The sequence below is a fragment of the Danio rerio genome, chromosome 25 (genome assembly GCF_049306965.1).
Source record: "Danio rerio strain Tuebingen ecotype United States chromosome 25, GRCz12tu, whole genome shotgun sequence".
Taxonomy (NCBI): Eukaryota; Metazoa; Chordata; class Actinopteri; order Cypriniformes; family Danionidae; genus Danio; species Danio rerio.
In genome coordinates this window covers 37559557-37587500 of record NC_133200.1, presented here as the reverse complement: position 1 = coordinate 37587500, position 27944 = coordinate 37559557, and the positions used below count along the sequence as shown (strand labels likewise).

Genomic DNA, 27944 nt, shown 5'->3' with positions numbered 1-27944 from the left:
ATTCATAGCTCATTTTACGGAAGTGCTTATGCAAATAAAGTTCAGTTCAGTTTTGTTTTTTCCAGAACTAGACAATTTGTTAAAAAAACACATTCTTGTCAATGTATAAATCTATATACAGTCATCTATATTGTGCTATAGTTGCCTCATGCTTTAACACACAAAAAAATGCAAAAAGATTATAGTGTGAAAGCCATAAAATATCCAGTGCTGTCATGACTAATTGCTTTCAAAATAAAAGTTTGTATTTACATGGTTGTTTACTGTGTAAACGCATATGTATATATTTCTGAAAATGTTTATTTATATGCCAAATATTCATATCTAATATAAATATATATGTAAATATTTTTGTTTGTATATTTTTTCATGTTATGTAAGTTTTATATTTATATAAAAAATATAAATATACACAGTACACACACATATACGTATAATGTAAATACAATCCTTTATTTTGGATGCGGTTTAATAATTTGACAGCACAAAAAAAACATGATGTAAAATAGCAGTTAATTAATAGTATTTAATCTCTTTTTATTTGTTGCTGTTTAACAAACTTCAGACTTTTTTCAATCTGAACTACAATGTTTACTCTAATTCGTATTCAATATTCAATATAGACTTTTCATATGTATTTACAACAAACCCACAACACAACACGGCAGCTAAATGGTGAACAAATCTAAAACGTCATTAAAACTTTTGCTAAACTAATATAAAGTACAGGTGAGATGTTAGAGTAAAACTATAAGAGAGATTGAATTTGTGGTCGTTTGTGGACCAGAACTGAACTTAAGTGATCTATAGTGGGACATTTTTTTTTATCTTAAAGGGTTGTTATTATTGCAGAAGGACAAAAGGACACACAAAAAAACAACTCCAGATGTCACTGTAGAGGCTGTGATGAGTGTTGGTCATGGTTTCTGGTCAGGAGAAAACACAGAATAAATGTGATTGGCATGGAAATAATCTGAGACCATACAAACAGTAGATCTAGCTAGCAATGATAATACACTAACAGCGAGACAATTCCTTAAAATATCCTGTCAATAAAATACATGAATGACAAAAATGGCATTATACAATCTGTTTGAGTCATTTGGAAACATTCAATCGTGAATAATTTGTACAAAAGAAAATCATAAGAGCAAAACATGAACAATAAACTTTCAAAGTTTGTTACCTTTTACTCTTTATATATAGTATACAGTTTAGACCATCAATAAGAAATCAGTGGGTTTTTTTATCAGCATCATTCCTAGAACAGAAAAGAAACAGAGTATGAGATTGATTTACAGTAAATTACAATATAATTAATGTAGGTTTTAGACATTACTACACTATTTATTTATTGTTATGATTGTCTGTTTGTGTCTTTGTTTACCTATTTTGTTCTATTTGTTTGTTTGTTTGTAAGCTGGAATCATTTTTATTTATGTATTTATTTATTTGATTATTAATATTACAGCTTAAGTAATTAATGTTAAGTGGTTTAAGTATTGATAGTTTTGTTTTGTTTTATTTATATAGAACAAAAATGGTATAATAAGTATTATTTATTTATTTATAGTTTTTTTTATGATTCTAAACAAATAGTAACAATATTTGTGTATTAATTAATTCTTATTGGTTTATTCGTTACTAGTTTTATTTGTTTTGCCTGTTTGAATTTTTTGTTTGTTTGATTGTTTGTATTGAATGGAATGCTCAATATTTAATAATTTGTTTATTAATTTGTTTGTTTGTTTTTTCACTCTTTATTTAGCTTGAGTCAATATTTAGCCCAGTGTTTTGTGTTTTTTGTTTTAGTTATAAATAATAGTAACAATATATGTGTATTAATTAATTAATTTATTGGTTTATTCGTTTGCCTGTTTAACATATATATATATATATATATATATATATATATATATATATATATATATATATATATATATATATATATATATATATATATATATATATATACTAGTTTTTTTGTTTGTTTTGCCTGTTTGTTTAATCTTTTGTTTGTTTGTTTGTATTGAATGGAATGCTCAATATTTAATAATTTGTTTATTAATATTCAGCTCAGTATTTGTGTTTGTTTATTTATTAATTAGTTCATTAATTATAAATAATAGAACAAATATTTATTTTTGTTTGTTTGAATATAACACAAATGAAAAAATAAATATAAAAGTATTTATTTGTTTTGTCTGTTTGTTTATTTATTATTTTTTTCATTTGTTTGTTTGTAATGAATGGACTGATCAATATTTACTAATTTGTTTATGAATTTGTTTAATTTTTTTTCATTCTGTGTTGAGCTAAAGTGTAAAATACACATCAGGGATTCAGTATCTATAATTATTTACCTCAGTATTTATTTATTTACTTATTACTTTGTTTATTAATTATAAATAATTAAATAACAGTAACTATATTTTTGTAATAACACAATTATTGGTTTATTTTTTTGCCTGTTTAATTATAACACAAGTTGCATACATAAATATACTAGTATTTATATGTTTTGCCTACTTGTTTAATTTTTGATTTGTTTGTTTGTTTGTAATGAATGCTCAATATTTACTTGTTTGTTTATTAATTTGTTTGTTTCTTTTTTCACTCTTTATTTAGCTCAATATATTTAGCTTGATAATAGTAACCACAATTGTGTATTAATTCATTCATTTAATACTCTGATTATAACAGAAATGAAATAAATAAATATGAATATTTGTTTGTTTTGTCTGTTTATAATACACATCTGGGATTAAATATCTGTTTCAATATTTACCTGAGTATTCAATATAATGTCAACTATTTTAAGGTTCAATAATCAGACCCTTATTTTCTTCCACTGAAAAACAGGGACTTTGTTAAATCATGCCGTGATTAAAAAAGACATACTAAATAATACTAAATATACGGAACCCAAAGGGCAAAGGTGTCTTTAACTTTGCTGTTCAATCACATGTTCGATAATGTGAAACATAATTCAGAACAGCAGAGGAAGCAGGTGAAGTCATCAAGCTATCGGTGAGAGACGATTGTGAATGATCTTTTTTAAATGAGCGCTGTGTTTCTCTGCACCTGTCACTTCACACTGCTAAAGTTTCATTGAAATCATCACTCCAGGAAACATCGCTTATGATTTCACTCGCTCTCTGACACATAACCTTTAAGCCATCTGACCTGCTCTCGGTCTGTCTGTGTGTAATACAGAAAAATCATGCTCTCTTTCATTTCAACACTCTTTCATTTCTTTGAATACAAAGTGTTGTTGTTCAATAATTAACAGTGCACTAGGCAATATTTGAAAATCACCCTTGACCAGACTTCATTCATGTATTCATTTTGATTTGGCTTAGTCCCTTATTTATTAGGGGTCACCACAGTGGAATGAACCACCAACTATTCTAGCATTTGTTTTACGCAGCGGTTGCCCTTCTAGCCACAACCCAGTACTGGGAAACACCCATACACACTCGATTCACACAATCATACACTACGGCTAATTTAGTTTATTCAATTCACCTATTGCTAACCACTGAGCCACTGTGCTGCCCCTGACTGGACTTAAAGGGCTGCAATTTTACCCCTTTTACAAGATGTACAATAAGCCATTGGTGTCTCCAGAATGTTTGTGAAGTTTCAGCTCAAAATACCCATCAGATCATTTATTATAACCTGCTGAAAATGTCGATTTTGGGGTCAGAGGGAACTGTAGCTGTTTTTTCGTAGCCTGTGCTTTAAATGCAAATGAGCTGCTTTTCCCCGCCCACTGTTTTCTTGCTTTACATCAGATAAACAGCAGACAAACTACTGTTTCTGAGTCAAAAATACCACAGTAAGACTGAACCCGAAACTTCCACACTGGTTATTTTTGTGGAATTTGTTCAAGCCTTTTTGCAATGATGAGTCACACACAAATGCCATTACAAAGTTTACAGTATACACACACACACACACACACACACGTACACGTTTAACTTTTTAGTTTTTTTGTACTTGTGGCAAATGTGACAGGATACAAGTTAATATACACTGCTGTTATCCTACTAGGGTTGGGTGATGTCGACCAATTTGGCATCGTACAATGTCTAATGTCAAACATCACGATGCCATTGTAGGCAGCGGTGAATTAATTATTTATGAATAATAGATATAGCAAATAGAAATAAAAAAATCCATGTAAAAAAAAATCCCTTTGACCTTAAGAGGATTTATCAATTGGGACCCAGAACAGTGTCACAAGTATTGTTGGATAAAAGTGCAAAAAAAGAAAAAAAAAGAGGTATTTTTAATCTAATCAGCACACCTCTTTGACGTCAGTGGTCCTCTCCAGCTCTTCCCGGCAGCGCAACAACTCCAGCTCCAGCTCAGCTCGTTCCTTTTGACTCGTCTCATACATCTCCCGCAGATTCTGGAGTTCATTCTTGAGTCCGTCACACTAGCAGACATAAATAAGCAACATTTAGTAAAAACATTCCATTCTTTACAATATATGTTTGAGTTGTGCAGAATGCAGGCATCATAGATATAAATATTCTGTTCTTCCATTGTCAGCTAAATTGATTCATTTGCAATCGGTTAAAAGAATAAGCAATAGTACATCAGAGCTGAGGGTGCATTTGTAACACATCGTATTTGTAAATTGTTATTATAATGAAATTGTTGTATTTATAGAAATTATACAACTGGGATGGTCTTTGAAGGTCCCGTGAAATTAGAACAAAGTTTTTTAGATGTTAGTTTCAGTTTATCTATTAGCTAATGTGCTCCAAAACAGTGACAAAATTTGTGTTTAAAAAAATTAAAACTGATATGAACATCCAAAGCTTGCAGTTTGTCACTTTCACCTAAATGAATACATTTTTTCACTCATCAAATCTTGACCAATCAGATGCTCTCTATTATGCCACACCCCCTTCAAGACACTTCTTATTGGTTTTCATTTGATGCGCCTGACTTAACGACTTAACTGGCGAATTGTGATGAAATAAAACTCTATTGGCTGTTTATTAAAAGGGGAGGAGCTACACTGTTCCACCCTCTCTCATTATTCAGTTGAGATTTCATCAAACATAAAATACAAAATGCACATTTCAAAGCACTTCACATGACTTTTAATGTTGTATGTTGTTATGTTGTCTTATTTTTGGTACGGCAGGAACTAATTTCTACCAAAAAACACAATAAATGCTACCTTGTCCTTGATTTTAAACTTGAGCAGTTTCTTATTTAAAAAAGAAATTGCAGTGGTTTACCTCTCTCTGCTTGTGCGTGGCCTTCTCTTCAGTTTGTTTGAGCTGGTCTCTCAGCGAGAGGATCTCTGGAAATCCTCCCGTCCAGCTAGTCGGGGTGACTGGTTTCCCATCAAACGAGATATTCTTCTGGATTCCAGCATCCACCAGCCTGCAGGTGGAGCTCATCTGATCCACGCTCATAAAAGAAACTTCGGTTTCCGTCTCTGTTCCCTCCTCATGTTCTTCTTTAAGAGTGACGCAGGAACTGCCTGAACTGTGACACAGTTAAAATAAGATCTATTAACACAGAAGAGAAATGTCTGCGTATATGGAAACATTCATTCATTTATTTTATTTTCCTTTATTAATCCGGGGTCACCACAGCGGAATGAATCGCTAACTTATCCAGCACGTTTTTACAAAGCGGATGCCCTTCCAGCTGCAACCTATCTCTGGGAAAATAGGGAAACATTTAAGTTCTAAATCTAAATCCATAAATCTATGGCTTCTAGTTTGTAGCTTTGAACTTTGCTTACATTATTGTGCTCCTAGACAAATACAATGTCTAAAAAAATTTAAATAGGGCTAATGTATAAAGATACGATTTCGAAAAAAAAAAATATTCAATGCAGAGAAGAGTAATGAAACTTAAAAGTAAAGAAAAATGTTGTTTAAAATTTGTTTAAATAAATGAATAATGTAATTTAAAAAAAAGATTTTCTGAGGAATTGCTGATATGCAGGGGTGGACTGGCCGTTTGGCAATTCTGGCTAATGCCAGAAGGGCCGGACCATATTTTAAATGTGGGCCGGTCAGCTTTTTTTCATTTATTTTTTATATGTATTGTTTTGACATGCATGCAGCTTTTATCTCTTGCAAGATGTGAATATTATGATGATGATGATAATAGTAATAAGAATAATAAATGTTAAGCATGGGCCCAATCGGCAACGACCGGATAGTTTCAAGATGGGCCGACCCAATCAGGGGTTACGCGGACGTAATCAAAATCTGCCAAGAATGTCAAACAAATAGTAAGTGCAACACAAGATAATTGCCAGAGATGAACCGTAAAAAAGGAAAGGCGGTGCCGAAAAGCTCAGAAAAAGCAAAAAAAAATGTCATAAGAAGATCGCTATTTCGAGCCTCGGCTGGGTCAGTAGGTGTTTCTGTGTGGAGTTTGCATGTTCGCGTAGATTTACCTCACAAGTCCAAACACATGTGCTATAGGTGAATTGGGTAGGCTTAATTGTCCGTAGTGCATGTATGTGAATGTATGTGTATAGAGGTTTCCCAGTGATGGGTTGCAGCCTCTGAGGGCATCCGCTGCGTAAAACATATGCTGGATAAGTTGGCAGTTCATTCCACTGTGGCGACCCCAGATTAATAAAGGGACTAAGCCGAAAAGAAAATGAATTAAATGATTGCAGTAAATGTGCGTGTTCGTGGATGGGGCTGTGTCAGTGTGGTAATGTGGACTGGTGTGGTCACAGTGCCAGGGCTGATTTTTAGTCCCAGTCCGCCCCTGCTGATATGTGTCGCTTAAAGTCTTGCTAAAAGAATTTCACAGAAAGATAAACTTTTCGTTCGTGAATTTTGCCAAATTCCAGATGTCCTAACATGGCTGAGCTGGAGACAGACGTGTATCAAAAGACGTATCTGCTCACCTCCTCTTCTGCAGCATCTGCAGTCTGTGAGCCAGTCTAGTGTTTTCTTCTTGCAGTGCCTGACACTGTTCCTTCAGACTCTTACAATCTACCGTTAACTGACCCACATCACCTAAACAAGCAATACAAAAACAAAATGATGTTCTAAATATAAAATAAACATTTTGTCTCTGTTAAACATCATTTGGGAAATATTTTAAAAAGAAGAAAAAAAATTAGGCTAAAAAAGGGCTAATAATTCAGAGGGGCCAAATAATTCTGACTTGAACTGTGTGTATATATATGTGTGTGTGTATGTGTGTGTGTATGTGTGTGTATATGTATATATGTATGTATATATATATATATATATATATATATATATATATATATATATATATATATATATATATATATATATATATATATGTATATATATGTATATATATATATATATATATATATATATATATATGTATATATATATATATATGTATATGTGTGTGTGTGTGTGTGTGTGTATATATATATATATATATATATATATATATATATATATATATATATATATATATATATATATATATATATATATATATATATATATATATATGTATGTATATGTGTGTGTGTGTGTGTGTGTATGTATATATATATATATCTGTGTGTGTGTATATGTATATATGTATGTATATATATATATATATATATATATATATATATATATATATGTATATGTGTGTGTGTGTGTGTATATATATATATGTGTGTGTGTGTGTGTGTGTGTGTGTGTGTGTATATATACACACACACACACACACACACACATATGTATATATATGTATGTATGTATGTGTATATATTTATATATGTATGTGTATATATATACACACATATACATATATATATATATATATATATATATATATGTATATATATATATATATATGTGTGTGTGTGTGTGTGTGTGTGTGTGTGTGTGTGTGTGTGTTAGTAAGTAATTACTAAGTAATTTATGTTTATGCAAAGACAATTTGTAACCAATTGTAACCAAAGCATGTTACAAGAAACTGCACAAGCGTTACATTTATTTTTTTAAAGGCTCTTTCTCATCCAGGCTTGAGCGTCAGATTTGTCTGCATTTTCACATCACACCGCCGATGAGCCACAGCATCTGCTATTCTGCAGGAGCTCCTCCTCACTGGACTCTGTGAGCTGCAGGCGTTTCTGAAATGCTTCAGGGTTCCACCCTTTATTAAAACTAGTGTGATTTATAGCCATCACTGTCGGACGCTAACCAGCTTCAGAAATGAAGTTAGTTCATCATGCGTTGATTTTAGTATGATGTCAGCATGGGCCACGATGTTCCAGACAAAGTCTAGATAAGAACAACATATTTAATCAATGCAAAATGAACCTTTTTTTTCCAAATTGTAATTTTTAAGTTATTACGAATGTTTATTATATAGTATTATTAGTATTATCATTGACCTGTTTGTAAATTTACAATATGGGCAACATGTGGAATTTAACTACATGTACAGTTGAGGTCAGAATTATTAACCCCCATTTTGATTTGTTTTGATTTTCTTTTTTAAATATTTCCCAAATGATGTTTAACAGATTCAGGAAATTTTCACAGTGTGTCTGATAATATTTTTTCTTCTGGAGGAAGTCTTATTTGTTTTATTTCGGCTAGAATTAAAGCAGTTTTTAATTTTTTAAACACCATTTTAAGGTCAATATTATTAGCCCCTTTAAGCTATATGTTTTGTTGATATTCTACAGAGCAAACCATCGTTATACAATAACTTGCCTAATTACCCTGTCCTGCCTAGTTAACTAACCTAGTTAAGCCTTTAAATGTCACTTTAAGCTGTATAGAAGTGTCCTGAAGAATAGCTAGTAATATTATGTACTGTCATCATGGCAAAGATAAAATAAATCAGTTATTAGAGATGAGTTATTACATTTACATTTAGTCATTTAGCAGACGCTTTTATCCAAAGCTATTATGATTAGAAATGTGTTGAAAAATATCTCTGCACTAAAAAAAAAGTGTTGCATACAGAACTGTTGCAAACAATTTATTTGTGTTAAATTTAAACAAACAAATTAAATTTAATAATCTTCCACTTAGTTTGTTTGTTTAAATTCAGCCCAAATAAATTGTTTAACGTAAAAAACTTGAGTAAATCTAAGGAATCATCTTTGAATAGTTTTTTTCAGTGTGTTAAACAGAAATTGTGGGAAAAAATTAACAGGGTGGCTAATAACTCTGACTTCAACTATTATTAATGATATCTGCAATGTAAAATCAGTTTTGAACTGGATTTGTGACTGTTATCATTTTATCTGGAGTACCTTTTTCACTTAATTAAAAATTTTAACTAGTATTATAATGTAAACAGTTTATTTTAAATACCAAGTACCAGGAACAGTATCGTATAATCAGTACCCCCTCTTTTCTCCCCCCACCATACCAAACGACAACCTGAAAACATCATGCAGTTAGAGTGTGCCTCAGACAGGTGAGTGGGCCTCACAAACCACCTGTAGAAAACTCAATCTTTAATCTCTCTGACACAGGGGCACCACTAAGGGGGGGAGCTAGGGATTCTAAGGGCCCACACACTTTAGGGGCCCCCAGAGATGCTGTTAAGGGGACCAACCACCACAATACGTTATACTATAGGAATCAAATTGGTTTCTCTTCACAGTTTTGCTCTAACCCTTATCAAGCAGAGCTGATCCAACTAATCAAGGTGTTCAAGTCTACCAGAGACTATTAAGCAAGTGTGAGTTGGAGGTGGTTGCAGGGTGCGCAGAGCTGTGGCCCTTCAGGAAGTGAGTTTGAGACCATTTCTTTATATGTAGATTCACGAAGAGTCATTTGATGACCTATACAAGACCGTAAAATGCTAATTTCTCATTAATAGTTGTGTTTATTATTAGTGAAGACTCATTAGTAGTCGTGTCATTTGTTTAAAACATTATTTATAATCGTGCACACCCCTGATACTCCTTATGCCCCCCCTCCATCTTATGGTACCATTCTCCATTTGAGCCCCATGTATTCTTCTCACCCTCCTTCCTCTGCTGTAGACGGCTCTGGCTCTTCATCTCTATTTCAGCTCGGAGTGTGACCATCTCAAGCTCATACTCTTGTCCGGTGTCCTCCAGCCGTCCGATTTCAGCCCGTAAGCGGCACAGCTCCTCCTGCAGACTGGCGATATCGTTCTCCCTCTCAGCCGCAGCCTCCTCCGACGCCTGCTGCAGCACCAGCACCTCCTCCTGTGCCGCCCGCAGCTCCTCCTGCGCCTCCAGCAGCTCGCTCTCCTTCTCCTCCTCCAGACTGTCCATCTCCTCCTGGACTGAACGAAGCTGGGCTACAGGGTTGGAAAGATCATTGGAAATTTTTATTTAAAAAAAAAAGTCAAACTGCTGCAACAAATGTTGTTATTTTGATTGAAATGAACGCATAAGCTCGGATTTGTTGCCATCCAGTAATATTTATATATTAAAGTATGAATTAAGACGCTTAAAGTCCAGAAAAGGAACCAAAAATGTTGTCAAAACATTCAATGTGACTTCATGGTATCAAACTGTAATCACATGAAGCTCCAAGAACAATTTTGTGCACCAAAAAAAGTAGATATGATTTTGTTCTCCTTTGAATGCTCTCAGATTTAATTTAAAATAGTTCAGTTTGTGAGGATGAATGAATGTCTTAAGAGATGTTGGTAATTACGAACAGTATTTTCATTTTTGTGTGAACCTAACCATTTAAGCATCCAAGAGTCTCTGTTACCTTGCAAACGCTGGATTTGTCTGGTGAAGGCCTCGGCCTGATGAGCACTAGCTAAACGTTCTTCATCGAGAAGACCTGAATGGGGATAGAGAAAAACATTTGAAATACGTTTTTGGTCTAAATGGTGGTCAAAAACACAACATTGTAAAAGCAAGAGTAGTGTTGTATTTAACAGCTTCGGTTCTACTCGTTCCAAGCAAGATTCAAACTAGCATCTCAGGCATGGGACTGTATACCAAGGGAGTGACTTGCACAGCCTCTATTAGCTTGCCTTCGTTACCATAAACCCTCAACGTCACTCCCATCCCAGTCACAGCACTAATGTCAAGGCTGATTTATACTTCTGCATTAAGCGCATGCATATGCTACGGCGCAGCAACAAAAAAGTATAATCTAGTCTTTTTAAGTATAATAAAGCCTTTTCTGTTATAATTTTATGTGGAAAAAATGTACAATCTCGTCTTTTTAAGTATAATAAAAATTATTTTATGATCATTTTATGCAACAAAAAAATTATAATCTTGTCTTTTTAATTATAATAAAATATTTTTATGATAATTGTGTGCAACAAAAAATATAATCTAGTCTTTTTAAGTATAATAAAGTCTTTCATGATCATTTTATGCAGAAAAAAATGAATAATCTAGTCTTTTTTTACAAATAATAAAATCTTTTTACGATAATTTTATGCAACAAAAAATTTATCTAGTCATTTTAAGTATAATAAAGCCTTTTCTATTGTAATTTTATGTGGAAAAAATGAATAATCTAGTCTTTTTAAGTATAATAAAATATTTTTATGATAATTTTAAGCAACAAAAAATTATAATCTAGTCTTTTTAAAAATAATAAAATCTTTCATGATAATTTTATGCAACAAAAAGTATCATCTAATCTTTTTACATGTAATGAAGTATTTTTATGATACATTTTATGCAACAAAAAATTATTATCTAATCTTTTTAAGCATAATAAAGCCTTTTCTATTTTAATTTCATGTGGCAAAATGAATAATCTCATCTTTTTAGGTAAAATAACATCTTTTATTATCATTTTATGCAACCAAATAAGTGTAATCTAGTTATTTTACATATAATAAAATATTTTCTATTATAATTCTATGTGAAAAAATTAATAATCTAGTCTTTTTAAGCATAATAAAGCCTTTTCTATTGTAATTTTATGTGAAAAAAAATATATTCTTGTCTTTTTAAGTATAATAAAATCTTTTATGATCATTTTATGCAACAAAAAAGTATAATCTAGTCTTTTTAAGCATAATAAAGCCTTTTCTATTATAATTTTATGTGGAAAAAATTTATAATCCAGTCTTTTTAAGTATAATAAAATCTTTTATGATCATTTTATGCAACAAAAAAATTATAATCTCATCTTTTTAATTATAATAAAATATCTTTGTATGCAACAAAAATATATAATCTAGTCTTTTGAAGTATAATAAAATACTTTTATGATAATTTTAAGCAACAAAAAATATAATCTAGTCTTTTTAAAAATAATTAAATCTTTCATGATCATTTTATGCAACGAAAAGTATAATCTCATCTTTTTAAGTATAATAAAGTCTTTTATGATCATTTTATGCAACAAAAAGTAATCTAGTTATTTTACATTTAATAAAGTATTTTCTATTATAATTTTATGTGAAAATTAATAATCTAGTCTTTTTAGGTATAATAAAGTCTTATGATCATTTTATGCAACAAAAATTAATAATCTAGTCTTTTAAAGCATAATAAAGTCTTTTATGATAATTTTATGCAACAACTAAATTATAATCTAGTCTTTTTAAGCATAATAAAGCCTTTTCTATTGTAATTTTATGTGAAAAAATTAATAATCTCGTCTTTTTAGGTATAATAAAATCTTTTATGATCATTTTATGCAAAAGAAAAAGTATAATCTAGTTATTTTACATTTAATAGTCTTTTTATGATCATTTTATGCAAAAAAGAATAATCTAGTCTTAAGTAAAACAAAGTTTTTTATTATTTTATGCTACAAAAAAATAATAATCTAGTCTTTTTACATATAATAGTCTTTTAATGATAATTTTTCAAAAAACTCTTACAAAGTGCACATTTTATACCCAGAAAAAAATCATTTGAAGCAGTGTTGTAGCACTCAGTGGGTCATTTATACTATGTTCAGGCCTGAGAGCGCAATCATGCAGTGACACCTCTTTAGTGCTCACTCTCCAGGGTGGGACTGATCTAATGCGACGCCTGAGATCACGAACGACCAGGAACAGCACAGCAGGGTCACCGGAGATCATCCAGGAATGATCGCCTGAATAAAAGCATGCGCTGGTCAGGACAGCCCTTCTGGAATCTTCCCTCCCGCATGCAGCTGTCATTTCACATGCCTGTCGCGTTACACACAAACAGGCTACAGTCACACCGCCAGATCATTACCAGAGTCCCGGGAGTCTGTCTGCTATTGAGCAGGTGACTCATTAAAGAGACATAACCGGCTATATATAGAAACTGTTTTACTGGGGCTGTCATTGAATAAAGCAACTCATGGAGATAAACACGAGGACACACCGTGCACATTAGACAAATAAGTTTCAGTAAAGAAACTTACATCGTGGTATAAAGCTACTATACAGTATGTATTTGTCATTTGACCAATGCACATTTCAGATGTATTATTAGAGGGACAAACATAGATGTTAATACAGAGATTTGCACTCAGCTGCTCCATCTATTTCAACAGCAGAAGAATGGACAACATTCTGGCTTTGTGGTTTTACATATGGTTTATGCTGATAATTTTAGCCGTATAATTCACTGTATGCACTGAACTTTATTTTGGTTATTAAGAAGTTGCTTGTGAATATCATCGCAAGTGTAAAAGTTTGTTTTATTTCGGCTAGAATTAAAGCAGTCATTATTTTTTAAACTATTTTAAGGTCAATATTATTAGGCCCCTTAAGCCATATTTGTTTTCGATCAGACAAAAGCCAATCATATGCGTTTAGAGCCGGAAAAAGAATTTGTTCATCTCTCGAGTGCTCGGGTTTGAGTCATTCTGTCACCTGATGAATGAACGACTCAAGAACTAGATGATTTGAAAGGTGAACTAATTATCATGGCTCCCATCGACTCAGACTGTGTACATTAGTTAAAGTTATATGTGACTGTCAGTGTAACGTGAAGGAACCACTGACATTTGAAGACGCAAGAGATGAGCTGAGCAAAGAGACAACAATACCTTCATAGACAAAAGAGCAGGTCAACATTGAATTATTATTTTCTCCTTCTTATAGTATTCTATTTATGACTTATTTGTCATGTGATCAACCTTTTGGGCTAGTTGTAGATGTGTTTGGAAGCAATTCGTAACATTTTGATAATATTTTCGCAAGTTCAACCAAATGAACGAAATGACTCCAAAAGATTCGTTCATCTCGATGAACGAGACTCAAAGATCCGAGTCAGTAAAAAGATTCCAAACTTCCTATCACTACTTTCGACTGAATCGATCGAGCGCTGCGTCCGAAACGGCATACTTTCATACTATATAGTACGCTAAAATCAGTATGCGAGCCGAGTAGTATGTCTGAATTCATAAGCTGCGTCCCAAATCGCATACTTATGCACTATTCTACGCCATTTTGTAGTATAAATAGTGTAAGTAGTGTGTTCACACTGAAAACTCTAAAAATAATAAGTGCACTTTAATTACCCGGATGATGCACTCATTCAGCCGCTAAAATGAAGTGTGTAATGATGGACACTTCACGCACTCAACGACCGCAGGTTTGCTTACGTAGCGGAAGGGGCGGAGCTATCGGACGCACATGTTGAATAACTTTATTTATTTTGGATGGAGAAAGCAAAATTCTCCTACGAGAGTGATTATTGCGCCTCCCGATGGTGAATGCGGCAATACTCACGATAGGTATTATTTGATAATTCGGTCGTTTATTTCACTGATTTGGCAACCGTCAAACGTCATCAGGGAAACTGTTTGAATTTCCGTTTAGTATAAAAACATTAGTGTGCCATTTGGGACAACACTACATACATGTACTATCCTGTTGAGTGTGTAAGTGCATAAGTACATAGTGCATGAGTGCATAGTGTATAGTGTGCCATTTGGGACGCAGCTCTAGAATTAGAAAAACAGTATGCGAGAAGTACCCGGATGACTTGCTACTTCCAGCGAGATTCTAGAGTGCGCATCCCATGCACGCTGCGCTATCCCACGATGCCCCGCGAGCGAATTCATGAATGGGAGTAAAGCGACGCAATTGACGCAGGCAGGTCACGTAACCATGACAAAATGGCGGATGTAAGACGTCCGAATTCCATTCATACTTTTCACGTTCATACTGTATAGAGCGTACTTTTCTAACGGCCGAGTAGTACGTTTAAATTCAAATGCAGTACCTACTGAGTAGTAGGCGGTTTCGGACGCAGCCATCGATTTTTTTCACATCATCTAATACCTCAGTTTCTCATCAAATCTTGACCAATCAAATGCTCTCTAGTATCTGACATGCCGAGCAGAGCTGTGATAACAACAAAATGCTATTGGCTGTTTTTTTAAAGGGGAGGAGCTACTCTGTCCTGCCCTTCCTTCATTTTTCAGTTGAGATTATACGTCACATATCAAATAAAAAGTGCACATTTCAAAGCACTTCACGAGACCTTTAATGACTGAATAAGTGAGAAAGTGTCAATATTCGGTTATTAAAATTGGCTATGTGTGTCAAATGCATCCCTATATTCTCTTGACCCATGAGCATGTGTCTGACCTTGGAGCTCCAGAAAGCTCTCCTCGTGTTTCTGCGCCGTGTCTCGAGCCTCCTCCAGCTCGAGCAGGAGCTGCAGCACCTGCGCCCGGAGCTCCTCCAGCTCCTGCTCCTCCGACGGCTCCTGCTTCTTCTCCTCCTTCACCTCCTTCTCCTCCTCCTCCTCGTTCAGGACGTCACGCTCCTTCTCGGTGCTCATGACACTTTCCTGGAGTCAGATCACTGTGTTACCTGAACAGCAGGAACAAAAAATATTAAAACAATGGGTTAGAATATATTGAGCTGATGATAATTCAACAGGGGTGACACTGTGGCTTAGTGGTTAGCACTGTGGCCTCACAGCAAGAAGGTCGCTGGTTCGAGTGCCAGCTGGGTCAGTTGGCATTTCTGAGTTTGCATGTTCTCTCCGTGTTTGTGTGCACTTCCTTCAGGTGCTCCAGTTTCCCCCACAGTCTAAACACATGCACTATAGCTGAATGGAATAAGCTAAATTTGAGTGTTTATGGGTGTTTCCCAATACTGGGTTGCAGCTGGAAAGGCATCCACTGCATAGAACATGCTGGATAAGTTGGCGGTTCATTCCGCTGTGGCGACCCCTGATGAATAAAGGGACTAAGCTGGAGGAAAATGACTGAATATTCAACAGCCTTCTGCTTAACTGCTTTACATACTGTAAATTGTCATGTTGATGGCTCCATCTTGTGGCGAAGAGGAGCATGCAAAGCATTAATGAATTGTCCTGTCACATGCAATTTTTGTGTGTATTTATTTATTTATTTATTTTTGCTTCATGGGATTCTAATACAATCTTGATTACCTTTACCTTTTTTTTTGTTTTGTTGTAAATATTTAGCATTTTGTTTGAGTTTGACCTTGTCCTGTCTTGTGTTGATTCACTTCATCAAGGACAAACTCATTTATTTATTTTAATTTTTTCATTTTTTTCTAGTTTAAACTTGTGCACTGCCAAGATGTTCTGGAATTTGTCTTGAACGATGAATAACAATTATATAAGACCCTTGAGTATATGGCAAATGTTTTTTTAGGAGTTCTGAGGGATTTCATGCATTTAATGTCTGCAGCACCACCTGTTGGCTTAATGGGCAATTGATATGTTATAGCCTACCCAATTCCCCTGTACCGCATGTCTTTGGACTTCTGGGGGAAACCGGAGCACCCGAAAGAAGCCCACGTGATCACGGGGAGAACATGCAAACTCCACACAGAAATGCCAACTGACCCAGCCAAGACTCGAACCAGCGCCCTTCTTGCTAAGGCAACAGCACTATCTGCTGTGCCACCGTGTCGTCTAAATAATATATATATATATATATATATATATATATATATATATATATATATATATATATATATATATATATATATATATATATATACACATATAATATGTAATCAATATAACTTATTTCTAAGACAACAACAAACTCTAAAACATGTCATTCCCTCGCTCCCAGTTTTTTCTGCAACCTCGCTGCGCGCGCATCCTGAATGTTTACAAACATGGTAATTCACCTATACTTACAGGTTTCTTCCTAATGCAGCATCACTTTCGTTTTTTTAATGGCGGCCGTGTGAAATAAGCGTATAGGGTCAGTTCTTTATAAAGAATTTCACATTTCAGATTCCATGCATAAATAAAGGATTGTAAAGATGTGATGGGTTGTGTCAGTGCACTCTTTTAAGGACAAATTCATCCATCAGTATTTGAAGTTGTGTGTTTTTTTTTTTTTGCCAGCAGTGAAGAGCAGATTTGATTTGTTTGTTTGAAAGTGTCAGAGAAGAACTTCTGGAGTGTCAGAAAATCTGACAAGCCAGGAAAGCCGTCAAGTCGCTGAAGTGAAAAGCCGACGGTACATTTAACAGCCGGCGTGCAGACAGAGGAAGGAGAGACAAAGATCTCGCATAAATTTCAGCCCGCGTATTAAATTTAAGGAATTAATTACAGAAAGCCATTAACGACATTCAAATCTTTAAATAATTAAGCAGTTCTTTCTGCTCGCTACACTCTGAGCCGTGATGGCAGTAATGACGAACAAATCCAGTCAGACGTCTCTAAATTCTGACGTCAGTGTGGGAATATTCTCATCCGTGAAGGGATTAATCTGTCGCTGGGAAGAGGATGTTTCATTAAAGTTTGATCAAGTCGAGTTGTGACTAGGAAATGAAGCGATGCATCAAAGGAAGCGCAGAGTGTTCGCTGTATTTGTGATGTTAGACTTATGATCCACTCCACAGCGTGTAAACCTTTTTTATTTGCTCTTTTCTAGCTTGTCGTTTTGTGGATTTGACATCGTTGAACTCATCACGTTACTCATAAAGATACCGTTTGATTCATCACTGCAGTTATTATGTTATAAACATATTTCCCTGAGTATTTCTCCGGTAGATGTGTTATATACAGTTGAAGTCAGAATTAATAGACCCCTTCTATATTTCTTTCCCCAATTTTTGTTTCAACTCTAAACAAAATAGTTTAAATAATTTATTTATTTTATCTTTGCCATGATAAAAGATATTTTAGATATTTTTCAAGATGCTACATCATTCAGCTTAAAGTGACATTTAAAGGCTTAACTACACTCACCGGCCACTTTATTAGGTATATCTCACTAGTACCGGGTTGGACCCCTCTTTGCCTTCAGAACTGCCTTAATCCTTCGTGGCGTAGATTCAACAAGGTACTGGAAATATTCCTCAGAGAATTTGCTCCATATTGACATGATAGTATCACGTGGTTGCTGCAGATTTGTCGGCTGCACATCCATGATGTGAATCTCCCGTTTCACCACACCCCAAAGGTGCTCTATTGCATTGAGATCTGGTGACTGTGGAGGCCATTTTGTGTCTGAGATGATTCACGCTTTATGACATGGAGCTGCATTCTGATGGAAGTAGCAATCAGAAGATGGGTTGCTACAAGGCAGGATGGATCCATGCTTTCATGTTGTTGATGCTAAATTCTGACCCGACATCCGAATGTGTCAGCAGAAATGGAGACTCATCAGAGCAGGCAACGTTTCTCCAATCTTCTATTGTCCAGTTTTGGTGAGCCTGTGTGAATTGTAGTCTCAGTTTCCTGTTCTTAGCTGACAGGAGCGGCACCCGGTGTGGTCTTCTGCTGCTGTAGCCCATCCGCCTCAAGGTTGGACGTGTTGTGTGTTCAGAGATGCTCTTCTGCAGACCTCGGTTGTAGCGAGTGCTTATTTAAGTTACTGTTGCCTTTCTATCAGCTGGAACCAGTCTGGCCATTCTCCTCTGACCTCTGGCATCAACAAGGCATTTGCGCCCACAGAACTGCCGCTCACTGGATATTTCCTGTTTGTCGGACCATTCTCTGTAAACCCTAGAGATAGTTGTGCGTGAAAATCCCAGTAGATCAGCAGTTTCTGAAATACTCAGAACAGCCTGTCTAGCAACAACAACCATGCCATGTTCAAAGTCACTTAAATCACCTTTGATCCCCATTCTGGTGCTCGGTTTGAACTGTAGCAGATCGTCTTGACCATGTCTACACGCCTAAATGCATTGAGTTGCTGCCAAGTGATAGGCTGATTAGAAATTTAGGTTAGCGAGCAGTTGGATAGGTGTACCTAATAAAGTGGCCGGGTAATGTAGGTTATTTAGGCAAGGTAGCATAATTAGGCAAGTCATTGTATAACAGTGGTTTGTTCTGTGGACAATCGAAAAATATATATATTGCTTAAGGGTGCTAATAATATTGACCTTATATATTTTTTTTATTCCAATTTTTTTCCAAAGCCGAAATAAAACAAGTAAGACTTTGTCCAGATGAATAAATATTAGGAATTAGGAAAATACTGTGAAAAAAAATCATTCCTCTATCATTTGGGAAATATTCAAAAACAGAGAGGAAAAAAAAAATCACAGGAGGGTGAATAATTTTGTCTTCAGCTGTATGTACGTGCCTATTTATGACATGAGGGGAAAACTGCCTACCAAAAAGAGCTTAATCTTGTCCTTAATTGGAAAATTGCTTCGTAAAATAAAGCAAATTACATTCTTCTAAAAAAAAAATACTCATAAAAAGGTGTATGTGTGTAGTGTTTGTTCAAATCTTGTATTTGTGTAGCAGAGTAGGCGTCCATGAATAATCTATGCCACCCCCTCCGCCATTCTTTGAAGCCGCTCCTCGTGTTCACAGTAACCCACAGCAGCACATCAAAAACCCTTTGAGCACCAAAGCAGAGGACGAGAACAAGATGAAAGCAGACACAACTCATTTGGATTGACAAAATCAAAAGGGAAGAAGTGATTCACATCTTCTGTTCCCCTATGCCACTGAAAAAATAAAACTCCCCTTTTGGTATTAAAAAGAATATGCTTGTGGCATCAGGGTTTGAAGACACTGATGCAACATCTGTTCTGACAATAGCATCTATATTACAAGCAGAGATCATTAAAATGATCATGCCATTCAGTCTAAAACATAATCAGATTACAAAAGGACACATTACTACATCTACAAAAGACATATTAAGCACTACGAAGAACTGCAGGCTCAAAGATTGAATCTATTACGAACATATACTGCAATAAATAACTTGACTACTTAGAGATTTTGTCATGGATGGATGGGTGGAAAAAAGGAAGAATGATGTACAAAAGAGTGAACGATGGACGGAAAATGATGGATGGATATTTGGACAGACAAAAAAACAGATGGATGGATAGATAGATATTTGAATGGAGGGATGTTTGAATTGGTGTATTGAAAAAAAAGATGGATGGATGGATGGATAGAAAAGAAAAATGGAAAGAAAGAAAGAGATGGATTGGTAGAAAGAAAGAAAGAAAGAAAGAAAGAAAGAAAGAAAGAAAGAAAGAAAGAAAGAAAAGAGAGATGGATTATGGATGGATGGATGGATAGATGGATAGAAAAGAAAAATGGAAAGAAAGAAAAAGAAGGATTGGTGGAAAGAAAGAAAGAAAGAAAGAAAGAAAGAAAGAAAGAAAGAAAGAAAGAAAGAAAGAAAGAAAGAAAGAAAAGAGAGATGGATTGTGGATGGGTGGATGGATGGATGGATGTATGGATGGATAGAAAAACAGGTGGATGGTAGAAAAGAAAAATGGAAAGAAAGAGATGGATTGGTAGAAAGAAAGAAAGAAAGAAAGAAAGAAAGAAAGAAAGAAAGAAAGAAAAAAGAAAAGAGAGATGGATGGATGGATGGATGGATGGATGGATGGATGGATGGATGGATGGATGGATGGATAAAAAACAAAGATGGGTGGGTGGAACAAAATAAACAATGGACAAAAGAATGAATGATGGATGGAAAATGATAGATGGATGGATGGACTGGCAACTGGATGGATGGATGGATATTTGAATGGATGGATGTATTGAAAAAAGATAGATGGATGGATGATGGATGGACACACAAAAGTATGGATGGATGGATGAATGAAAAAACAACTGGATGGTTATAGAATATATAGATGAATGGAGAAAGAAAGAAAGAAAGAAAGAAAGAAAGAAAGAAAGAGAAAAAAGAAAGAAAGACCACTGCTTAAGGCTAACAGAAAATACAGCTCTAAGACCAGTCTCTGATGCCTGAAGTGTCTCCTGAAATCAGACATGTTTTATATCATTCATTCATTCTATTATTCAGTCTATCATTCATTCATTAAATTTCCTTCAGCTTAGTCTCTCCAATGGACTCGCACGGCGCTCGGTTCTGCCCACTCGTCAGCGCTTCCAAGCCGACCAATCACAGAGCTTGCGCTACGCTTTGTTGCAACGTGTAGTTTTATTTTTTAAAAAGTTGCACGTCAGCGACGGCAAAGGCTATGCGTCCACGCGTAGGCTGCACCATAGCATACGCATGTGCTTGACGCAGAAGAATAAACCAGCCTGTATTGGAAAGTACAGTGACGAATTACAAGAATGCGAAGGCATAAAGGCACATTTGAATCCTAGATCAAAGTTCAAAGTCGGCATAGGTGTGTTTTTCGCTGCTTTCAATGTCCCACAATGCTTTGCATATCCTTACTGACAGTTGAGCCAATAAAAGATAAACAGGAAGCACTGCTTGGGTGTCATACGTTTGACCAACGATTTCCTTTTTCTTCCTCTTCTGGTTACACTTAATCACCCTTAGTTAGTAATGTAGCACGCAAACATTCCCTAAGTGATTACGAAATTCATTCATTCATTTTCTTGTCGGCTTAGTCCCTTTATTAATCTGGAGTCGCCACAGCGGCATGAACCGCCAACTTATCCAGCAAGTTTTTACGCAGCGAATGCCCTTCCAGCCGCAATCCATCTCTGGGAAACATCCACACACACATCCACACACTCATACACTACAGACAATTTAGCCTACGCAATTCACCTGTACCGCATGTCTTTGGACTGTGGGGGAAACCGGAGCACTAGGAGGAAACCCACGCAAAGGCAGGGAGAACATGCAAACTCCACACAGAAACGCCAACTGAGCTGAGATTCGAACCAGCGACCTTCTTGCTGTGAGGTGACAGCACTACATACTGCACCACTGCCTCGCCTGATTACGAAATTGGTGTACATAATTAAATCATTATGTTGTCTCAGAAGTCTGCCTTAAATCAGTTTTATGAGATGCCTTCCTGCACAAATGCTGCCTAAAGGTTCACTGATAGGGAAGCAAGGCAACAAAGTCAGCTGCTTAATCTTTTAGACGCAGCCAGAGTTTTGAATTTGCACCTTTAGAAAGATCACAGTGTTCAGATCGCGTGGCTGGGACCAGAGTGGTATGGGGTATGTGGAACGATTGAATTATGTTTATTGCATAGTCTCCAGACAGGGCCCTCAATTCACTGGGAGCCCTCCAGCATGCAGCTCTGAATATTCTGGAGTTTCCTTCATGGAATATTTGACCACACAGGGTTACAAGTTTTGGGCAAATTAGACAATTGTTTCACTTCCATATGATGGTGGCTACACTTCTACACACTAGTCTATGTCAACATACTGTAGGTCCATGTCCACTGCTGCACCAAGTCTAAGGTCCAGAACTGATCAAAGTCCATCAATCCCTGATTCAATCCACCATAACTCTGGTGGCCCAGTTCCAGGTGCATCTCTGCACTTAGACCAATGTCCAGATACAAACCTGCTCCAAGTCCACCGCTCCCTGATTCAGTCCACCCTAAGGCCCATGTCCAGGTCTGAGGGCGTGCTCACACTAGGTACAGTTGCCTTGAACTGTGCCAAAGCATGCTTGTCCCCACTCCCCTCTCCCCAACGGCCTGCACTCACACTGCATTTTGCCTTCTCAACCTGAGCATGCTTACGTCATCGATGATGCGACTGTTCAGTTTAACAGGAAGAGAAGCGCTCTCGCTCAGCACAGTGGAGATTGCTTTAGTTCAAATTCACTTCAGAACAGACGCGGATTCGCGTGATGGGCAGGGCTTCTGTCTGCCCGGTGACTCTAGCTTCGTTGCTAAATGGTTAACATGGACTTTATTGAGAAAATAACTGTGTTTGTGTGCTTTATGAAGGCTGAAAAACACAGTAAATTCCTTTAGAGCAGTGTCTGAGTCCACTAGATCCTTTCAGAGGTGCATCCTGCTCTGTGAGTTCATAAACTCCTCCAGAAACTATACCTGGATGAGGGAAGCATTCAGTCGGTGTGTGCAGGAGGATTTTCCCCCGGCACACCAATAACAGCTCCTGATTGGTTAACGTAGCGCGAATGTAAGCTGAAGTTTAGATATTCCAACTCGCGCGTTAAGTGCGTCAAACGCGCAAATCGATCAGTTCGCGCTGTGCCATTTGCGTCATTCGCGCCGTGCCATCGCGCTGGAGGATGTCTATTCGTGCCTAACTGAACATGTAAATCACTCGCGCATGATGCTTCTTCTGCGTCTGGTGTGAACACTATTTGGTTTGCGTACACGTTCATTAAACAGTAAGAATGGTTAACACATCCACATGAAACAGTCTCTTAAAATTGATGCCTCACCATCAGTTTCGGGCTCAGACGTGCTTTGAACTCACACTACAACCATACCATGCCAAAGACCAACAGAACTGCGCTCTGACAGACCTCTTTCAACCAGGCCAGGGCTGGCCAAATAAACCACGCCTGGGCCCGATTCGGAGCACTCACACTTGTCAAATGAACCAGGAAATGCACCTGGGCACAGTTCGGATAGCATAGTGTGAGTGCACCCTGACATTACTTCTAGGCCCAAATCCAGCACTAATCAAGTCTGCTCAAGCTCCATGACTCTGCACCACCAACTTCAGGTCTCCTGCTCTGGGTCCTAGATGAACTCTTTACCTTGATGAGTTTTATATTTGTTTACTGTCAAGAACCACTCATAGAGGTAGCCGTGTTTTGATTGTTGTTTCATGTGGGTTTATGTCCTTTGTTGTCTTTAGGCTGATTTATACTTCTGCGTCAAACGCCGGCGTATGCTACGGCGCTGACGCATAGCCCTTCGCCGTGGCCGTCGGCATCGCTGACGTGCACCTCTCAAAAAATGTAAGTACACGTCGCAACGACGCGTAGCGCAAGCTCTGTGATTGGTCGGCTTGGTAGCGCTGACGAGTCTGGGCGGGACCGAGAGCCGCGTGAATGGTGCGAGCCTGATGGAGCGATTGTTTACAAATGCGGAGTCCCGTGAAGGAGCTCCGGATGGAAAGTTTTGTTTTGTGTTTACCTCATAGTTAAAGTTGTTGCACGTCCGCCGGTTCCTGCCTTAAAATGAGTGAGTTTGAGCCACTTGTACATCCCAGAAGTGTTCAGGAAAAGCAAAACAGCAGAGAAGAAACTCAGCACAGAGGAACATTTACACCTCACTGCCCACTAGCGTTTTGGAAGTGTTAATGGAGACCAACAGAGACAGCGCGCAGAAGTATAAATGCACAGCTACGGGCTAGCATAAATATATAAAAATGTATTTACAAAATGTATAAAGACGTATATACAAAACGTATAGTGTATAAACAAAACGTATAAAAATGTATAAACCAAAACTTATAAAAATGTATAGACAAAACGTATAGAAACATACTGTATATACAAAACAAAAACGTAAATACAAAACAAAAACGTATATACAAAACAAAAACGTATATACAGCTACGTTGCATGCGCCGTGGGTTACGCCGGTCACTTGACGCAGAAGTATAAACCAGGCTTTAAAAGTCCTGTTACTGTTTTTAAGTTCCTTATTCACCTTCCTCGTGTCTTCCCACAAATGATATTGTGCCTTTTTAATTGTCTTGTGTTATTATTGGGGTTTTAACCGGAAGTTCTTCTACCCAATGCTTTGTAGATACTATAAGGCACTTTTATTGTGTGCGTAGTGAACCTCTTATTTTAAGCTCTTTTTCTTAAAAGTTTTTGTTTTCTTTTAAATCGGTGGGTCAACAGGAAACAACTGTTTTCAATTCCCATACAGGCGGCTCGGTGACTCGCAGCAAGAAAGTCACTGGTTTGACGCTGGACCAGGTGGCATTTCAGTGTGGAGTTTGCATTTTCTCCACATGTTTCCTTTGAGTGCTCCGATTTCCAGTCAAAGACATGCAGAATTGTATCAACTTAATTGGTCGTAGTGTATGAGTGTGTCCACAAGGCCATCCATCGCATATAAAACATGCCAGCGTAATTGGCGGTTCATTCCACAGTGGCAACCCCTGCTAAATCGGGGACCAGAGGACAGTGAGTGGGATTCTGCAACAGTCCAGAGATTTTTGAATGAAGTTCCACATCGGTAGGTATGGCCCACACAGAGATATGAACTCCCCATCACTGAAGCGAGTCTGGGATTTCAGACTTTGATCCAACATGAACAGCTGAGACTGCCTAAGCTCCTGATGTGCAACCTTCCTATAGTGGTGTCAGCTGTACAACTAGGCCACTAGCAAACACCATACTAGCACTTTCTTGACAACACTTAAATATATGCATGCCTGCATGAGAGAGAGTTCAAGGAAAGCTCATCGGTTCTCAAGGCATCTTTGCTCTTTTGCATTACTGGGGTGTTAATTGTATGTGTGTGGGCTCAGGGCAACACTGCATTAGTGTGGATGGGTGTTAGTGGGCGAGAGTGTGTGTGGGTGCTGCGAATTGGCAGGTACAACAATGTGCTGTGTGGGCGAAAGAGAGAACACTTTTTAAAAAACGGAGTGAAGGGGTGAAATGAGGCAGTGAATGTGGAGGAGGATCAAGGAAACACATTAATTAATGGAAAAGGGAATAAATTCATCATCGCTTTCAAAGCCCCTAATGAACATTTGTGATACCCTCCGCATGTTCACTGGAGATTGGGCTCAGCTGCAAGATAACACATTCATGATGGATATGCTTAACAGATTTAAAGCGTTCAGTATTTCATTGCATTTTCGTATATGAGAGCTTAAAGGTGGTAATGTAATGGGATTTACCTTTACCTGGCTATTTGTAATGATCTTAATCTTGCAACTCTTCACTTAGTGATGTCCAAACATTACTAGTAAACAGTATTTGTATACTGTAATGATATAACATGCACAATATAAATGGCACTCCAAATCTTCTAAATTCCAGTCCATTTTAGCATAAAAGATCTGTTTGATTAGCAATGAAGAGTTTTTCATTTTAGATATTTTGTATATACGTTTTAATGTTTTGTATATACGTTTTTTTATACATTTTGTATACATATTTTTGTTTTGTATTTACGTTTTTGTTTTGTATATATGTTTCTATACGTTTTGTCTATAAATTTTTATAAGTTTTGTTTATACATTTTTATACGTTTGTTTATACACTATACGTTTTGTATATATGTTTTTATACATTTTGTAAATACATTTTTATAAACGTTTTCGTTTTGTATGTACATTTTTGTTTTGTATATACATTTTAATACGTTTTGTATGAATTTTTTATACTATTTGTTTATACATTTTTTTTTGTTTTGTTTATACATTTTTATAGGTTTTGTAAATACGTTTCTATCTATTTTGTTTACACATTTATATATGTTTTGTGTGTGTGTGTGTGTGTGTGTGTGTGTGTGTGTGTGTGTGTGTGTGTGTGTGTGTGTGTGTGTGTGTGTGTGTGTGTGTGTGTGTGTGTGTATTATAGGTTTTGTTTATACATTTTTATATATTTTGTTTATACATTTTTATGTTTTGTTTATGCAATTTATACATTTTGTATACACATCTTTTTACATTTTATTTATATGTTTTTATACGTTTTGTATGTACGTTTTTATACATTTTGTATATAAATTTTTATATGTTTTTTATATAATATTTTATACATTTTTATACATTTTTTATATACATTTTTATACGCTTTTTATATGCATTTCTATACGTTTTGTATATACATTTTTATATGTTTTGTTTATACATTTTTATACATTTTGTAGAAACATTTTTATGCGTTTTATATATATGTTTTTATACATTTTGTATATACATGTTTTTACATTTATTTTAAACATTTTTATACATTTTGTATATAATTTTTTATACATTTTGTATATAAACTTATACGTTTTGTATATACATTTTTATACATTTTGTATATACATTTTTATACGCTTTATATATACATTTTTATATCTTTTGTCTATTCGTTTTTATACATTTTGTATATAAGTTTTTATGTTTCGTATATACATTTTTATATGTTTTATATATACATTTTTATACGTTTTATATATACATTTTTATACCTTTTGTATATAGGTTTTTATGTGTTTTTTATATACATTTGTATGTGTTGTAAATGCATTTTTATGTGTTTTGTATATACATAATGATCCTAATCTTTGAAATCATCACTTAGTACTGTCCATGAAAGATCCATTTGATTAGCAATGAAGTGCAGAAAGGAGAATCAATCAATCAAACAAAACCACAATCTGCATTTTCCCAGTAAAATATCATAACATCTCTTACTAAAGCCATATTTTATTGTTCACTTCCGTTGTGTATGGTGGTATCAGTATATTAAACCTTAGTAAAAACATCAAATACTCGTTTGAATTAGTTTATATAACTGCTAATTGCACATTTGCAATGCTGTAAAGTAAAGAAATCATTTACCAGCACTACTGTCAGACCAAAAAAACACATGCAGACTGAATAAATGCCAGTTTTCATAAAGTCTACATTCAGCAGAAGCTTACAGTAACCTAAATCAAAACAGAGGAAGCGATTCTTTACCTGCTGATAAGATGACTCCATGTTCATGAGAACGGCAGCAGAAAAGCACACAGAGTGAGGAGAGAAATATTCACTTGCTCCTGCTTTTGCTCTTCCTCTCCCTCCCTCTCAATCTCTCTCTCACTAACAAATTATGTAACCGGTAACATGCAGCGTGCCAGTCATAACCACAAAAAAACATCCCCGGCGGGGTGATTAAGACACCTACGCTAAGCGGAGCCATTTAGCCACTTGTCAAATAAATTTATAAACGGACATGAAATAT

General features: G+C 35.7%; 1 protein-coding gene across 4 annotated transcripts in view; it reads right to left on the bottom strand.

Moving 5' to 3' along the window:
- The window catches only part of ccdc136a (coiled-coil domain containing 136a), a 28464-nt gene extending 746 nt beyond the window's left edge, over window positions 1-27718 (bottom strand). Inside the window, exons 1-10 of one of the 4 annotated variants that reach the window (XM_068217565.2) lie at window positions 27680-27718; window positions 24172-24209; window positions 15484-15711; window positions 10698-10772; window positions 9973-10275; window positions 6908-7019; window positions 5262-5514; window positions 4313-4444; window positions 1187-1261; window positions 1-926 (exon numbers count right to left, since the gene is read on the bottom strand). The exon at window positions 1-926 is cut by the window's left edge and continues 746 nt beyond it. In XM_068217565.2, coding sequence (XP_068073666.1) covers window positions 1256-1261; window positions 4313-4444; window positions 5262-5514; window positions 6908-7019; window positions 9973-10275; window positions 10698-10772; window positions 15484-15679 — 1077 coding nt within the window. In that variant the 5' untranslated portion in view covers window positions 15680-15711; window positions 24172-24209; window positions 27680-27718 and the 3' untranslated portion in view covers window positions 1-926; window positions 1187-1255. Of the gene's footprint in view, window positions 927-1186; window positions 1262-4312; window positions 4445-5261; window positions 5515-6907; window positions 7020-9972; window positions 10276-10697; window positions 10773-15483; window positions 15712-24171; window positions 24210-24690; window positions 25456-27679 lie in introns of those variants that run through there. The other 3 variants (XM_073943375.1, XM_002666937.8, XM_068217567.2) reach the window with 3 other exon arrangements.
- Window positions 27719-27944: the final 226 nt, after the last annotated feature.